This window comes from Euprymna scolopes, chromosome 12 (assembly GCF_053919585.1).
Source record: "Euprymna scolopes isolate OS-2025 chromosome 12, ASM5391958v1, whole genome shotgun sequence".
Taxonomy (NCBI): Eukaryota; Metazoa; Mollusca; class Cephalopoda; order Sepiida; family Sepiolidae; genus Euprymna; species Euprymna scolopes.
The window spans coordinates 46,912,620-46,917,619 of record NC_136493.1 but is presented as its reverse complement, the minus strand read 5'-3'; the positions used below and the strand labels follow the sequence as shown (position 1 = coordinate 46,917,619).

The window sequence follows — 5,000 nt, the reverse complement described above, 5'->3', positions numbered from 1 at the left end:
TTTTTTTTTTTTTTGTTTTTGTTTTTGTTCTTGGTTTTCAAGTTGCAAATAAAATGTCTCAAAGTTAACGCTTTGTAATACAAAGATAAGTAAAGATAGAAACTATTCAAATGCTGTTTAATAGCGAATATATTAATTTCTTTTATCCTAAAATTTGAAAAGAATTGGATAAAAACTTTCTATGTACGAATCGATAGAAGTCGTGAACACCGCATATAAGCATGAGAATTTTTGTGTGCCGAGACGCGCACAAAAATATCTGTAAACAAAACGTCCATCAACTAATTTACGAACATAAAGTATTCATTTTATTTGTGTTATTACTTAGAAAACAGAAGTTTTAATTATAGAAAGGAAAAGAATATTTAAAAAAAATAAATTCTTTTGAAAAAGAATGACCGACAATGACCACTCTTTTAAATGAGTTTAAACACACAAACTACTTATTCAGTTAAGTAAAAGAATAACTTTTATTGGGTTTGTTTTACAATCCAGAGGTATGAAAAAGTGGTCAGAAAAACAAATAAATGTTACCAAAGGCAAGTTACTCTTCTACCTACCTCCATAAATTATTGGTGTTGTAAATGCTTATTCTGTTTCAAAAAGCAAGTAGTGTCGAATGTTACATAATAACAAGAAAAAATGGTCGGGATGTCTCTTGAAGTCTCAACACTGACTTAAAAATAAAAAAATTATACAAAACAGTGGTAGAAACTCACCCAAAAATTGTCACAGTAACTTGGAGCCATTAAAACGAAATTTAATTATCCTAATTAGTTTCATGTACTTGAAAACATAATGGTAATCTGTACAAAATTTCCTTTCATTTGATATACTACAAGGCATATTTTAATTTCTTTGAATCGTGTTGTGGTTGCCATCTTGGATTTCCTAGTTGCCATCTTGGATGTTTCACGGTGTACTGATGACAAATGATAATGTCCATCAGAATAATTATTTCGCATAATGATAAAGCCTTACCTCCCAATTTTTTAACTGTTTTTTATGATGCTTCTACTTTAAGCCGTTAAAATCAAACTTAATTATGCTGATTATTATAATGTACTTGAAAACATAATTCTGATTTGTACAAAATCTCCTTAATTTGATATTCTATAAGTCATATTTTATTAATAATTTCTTTGAATTGTCATGGTGGCCATCTTGGATTTCCTGGTTGCCATCTTGGATTTTTCATGATGATATAATGATAATGTCCATCAGAATAATACTTCCTATGATAATAAAGCCTTACTTACCATTTTTCTTAACTGTTTTTACCATTTTTCTTAACTGTTTTTACCATTTTTCTTAACTGTTTTTATGATTTTTCTACTTAAAGCTGTTAAAATGAAACTGGAATATGCTAATTAGTATCTGTAAGTTACCAAGTGAGATAGTCCTAAATAATGCCAACTGAACTTTTGTGGTATTATGATATGTTCAAATTTTCATTATAATATCTTAAAAAGATCTGAAGATACAACTTTTTAAAGATGGGTTAGTCGGTAAATTTTGCGAATTTCTCAGAATTTTCAGTCACAAGCTTATATGTATTTTAATAGAATTGACTTAAGGCAAAATGTTCAGTGAATCAAACATTTTTTTAATACTTTAAAAATGGTCATAACTCCAGTTCTAATGGGCCGATTTAAAAAAAAACTAAAGATATTCTTTTTTTTTTTGTATTTTATGCTCTTTTCAATAATGCTTGATTTGAGTTTATTTGATCTAAAGAAAAAAATGGTGTGGTATTGCTACTATTATAGAAAAGGAACTTTGTGTTTGTGAGTTCATTTTTTATAGACTCCATAACGGCTGGGCTGATTTTTATGAAATTTCACACGAATGTACTTATGTATCTGGCAGTGTTCTTAGATAGGTTTTGTATTGTCCAATACAAAACCTATCATTCCAGAATGTCTTCAATAAGTATCGATCGTCAAAAGAATATTAAAGAAGGAACAGGCGATCTTGACCTAAGTTAACACCTTATACAGCCTAACATCATAAGTGCAGTTGAAAAGTTTCATGATCACACAAGAAGAAAGGCCAGGCATATAAAATCAACAGTAGGTTCTTTAGTATGACAAGGGTGCATTAGAAATGAATGTTTGTTTAGAGCACAATTGAATCATGGTACTTGACTTTTGCATTTTAAACTTCAAGCCATTATATATAAAAAATAATTTTATAAAATTAACACTAGCTTCTCTATAGTGCAATGTAGATTACAATGTATTGTGGACTAAGTCACTGCAGGGATGTATGTGAAACTTCCTCCCGCTGCACCACGATTGGTCCCCAACTAGAGCAGAGAGTTAATTGAAAAATATGATTGTGTGTATCAAATTTTGTTCATGCATTTTAACCCTCAACCTGCAATATGTTATGTGATATTATGAGAATATATTAAAATAAAATTATTTTTATTTTATTTTTCAGAGCGATATGCTTGGTCCGTTTGATATCCCCAAGCCTTGGTCTTTAGCTGAGGAGACAATGTTGTTGGATGCTGTTGAGCAGTATGGTTTTGGCAACTGGTAAGTTTCCAATTTCTTGAATTTGGTCACCCATTTTCCATATATTTTCAGTTTCTCCTTCATAAAATTTATCTGAATGAATAAATGCGAAAATTTTGACCAGATATTCAAAGTATATTAACATCAAAGCCAAACGGTCTTATTTAACCTGATAAAAAAATAATTTAAAATACTACAAATACAGTAATTTGCTAACACAAATACATGTGTATCCTTTATTTGAAATAGTATCTATAAAATTATATTTTAATGATATTCGGAATTTTTACTGTCTGATTTTCTTGTATGTATACATAATTTTTGTCAACATTATGATGAAAGCAATTTTAAAGAAAACAAGTGAAGCATGAGTGCGCAGTGAACGAGGCATAAAAAAAATGACTAAGTTCAGCATTTGCCCCCGCCCTCTCCATTAAGCCCCAAAAGTCCCCAGGGGATGTCAAATCCTGGTGAAAATGAACAAATGGTGCAGTTTTAGGCCTTAACATATGTAAATTTGAGTTCTGCACTATTCAAAAAAGAAATGACCAAGTCCATCATTAGCCCCAAAAGTCTCCAAGGCCTTAACATATTTAAATTTGAGTTCTGCACCATGCAAAAAAAAAAAAAAAAAAGAAAGAAAGAAATGACTAAGTCCATCATTTGCCCTCCCATTTAGCCCCAAAAGTCCCCAAGGCCTTCACATATTTAAATTTGAGTTCAGCACTATGCAAAACTGCTAAATAGACGCACACAGAAAATTTTGGACAAATATGGTAAAATAGTCTCAAAAATGGAGTGTTTTTATTAGCCCTAAAAGAGCCCCTGGGGTGCACCCAAGAGTTATGGCAAAGTATAGACAAACAAAATTATATAATTATATAGAAATCAGTTAGTTACAACTTTTCAGAAGGTTTTATCAAAAACCCAAGGCATCAATTTTTTTTTTTTTTTTTTTTTTTTTTTTTTTTTTTTTTTAATAAGAACAAAAGTGTCAATTTTAGCCATTTTGACCTGAAAAGCACCCCTAATTGCTAAGAGTTGAAAATTGAAAACAAAGCAATTGACTTTGGCAGAAGTAGTTGACTAAACATGTTTACATGCACAACACTACAGTCATAGGTTAAACATTATTTTATTAACAATTTATATGCATATGAGTGTGGCTCAAAGGTAAGGAATGCAGGTGGAGAGTTGTACGTTTCGGTTCTGATTCTGTTTGATGACAACCAAATCATATTTTTAAAAATTTTATCACCTACTATATCTTTGGTACAATATAATAATTGATAGAGAATTGGCTAGTAATCTGCATGAATTAAAATATTGTATTTAAGTGTATCTTACGACTGGGCAATGCCAAGCAGCATGCTAGTATGCAATAGTTTTTTCAATATTATTTATGTGTTTCAATTGTTTTGTTTTAATTTTAAGCAGTTAATTTGCTGTTATGTTTGCCCTTTCTGTGGAAATTAAACAAATAACTTTAAAATCAGCTAATATCCTCTTTTTTTTTAATCACTTTAACTAATTTCTGTTAATGTTGACAGAATTATGTGCATGTAAGAAAAATCAGACAGTAAGATGAGGCCTCATTTGGTGGCTGTGGGGAATGTGGAGTTGCCCTTAGTTACTATTGCTCCAGAGTACACTTTGGCTTGGCATGGTAATACTTGTTAGGACATCTGGTGCTATCAGATCAGGCTGTCCGAAGATACTGGCCTCCTAACCAAAAATGCACCAAACGATGACATTGTTGTTTTTTTTTTCTCTTTCCCTTTGCAAAACTCAATCATATTATGCAAAATCAAAAAGCATTCTACAAAACATTCAAACCAAACATTATGAATAAATATTTAAAGATATTAAGAATTTGAATCATCAATTTTCTTTCCAAAATTACTGGATTTGACATTAAGACTTGATATAAAACAATAACAAACAAACCAGTTGAACGATTATATTAAATTATATTATAAATGAAGAACACCAACCATTGATTTATTATGAACCGTTTTAAAAAGTTAAGCATTCAAAGATGTCTTTACTGTATTTCAAAATAGAATATTGTATTCAGAGGTGTGAGTTTCAGTTATAGAAGCATTGATTTAATTTGAATAAAATAAAATGTGCATCAAGTGTGCTTGAAAGCCAAATTAGAATGCAATTTTAGGAAAATAAACAAATATTTTACTTGTTTGAAATTTATCATTTAAGTATCTATTTCGGAGTCAAATTATAAATTTGAAACGAGTAAAATATTTATGTTCATAAAATTGAATACATAATTTTATTCAAATTAAATCAATGCTTTTATAATGGAACTCGCACCCCTGACATTTCAAAATACAACTGCTGAGAGACAACACGCGGATTTTTATTACTGACGTTTCTTTCTCCAACTTTACAACATGGCAAGAAAGAAGGAAAAAAAGAAACAAAATACTGAGGATGGAGTTTAACTCCAAAATATATTTA

At 30.0% G+C, this 5,000-nt stretch overlaps 1 protein-coding gene across 13 annotated transcripts in view; it reads left to right on the top strand.

Annotated features, from left to right (window-relative positions):
* LOC145291269 (uncharacterized) overlaps positions 1 to 5,000 on the top strand; it is a 137,376-nt gene that overhangs the window by 47,804 nt on the left and 84,572 nt on the right. For all 13 annotated transcript variants that reach the window (XR_013869373.1, XR_013869372.1, XM_080136885.1 and 10 more), the window contains exon 4: positions 2,446 to 2,543. Coding sequence is in view for 11 of the 13 variants with exons in the window: in XM_080136885.1 (XP_079993011.1) it covers positions 2,446 to 2,543 (98 nt within the window). In the remaining 2 variants the exon portion in view is untranslated. The remainder of the gene's footprint in view (positions 1 to 2,445; positions 2,544 to 5,000) is intronic.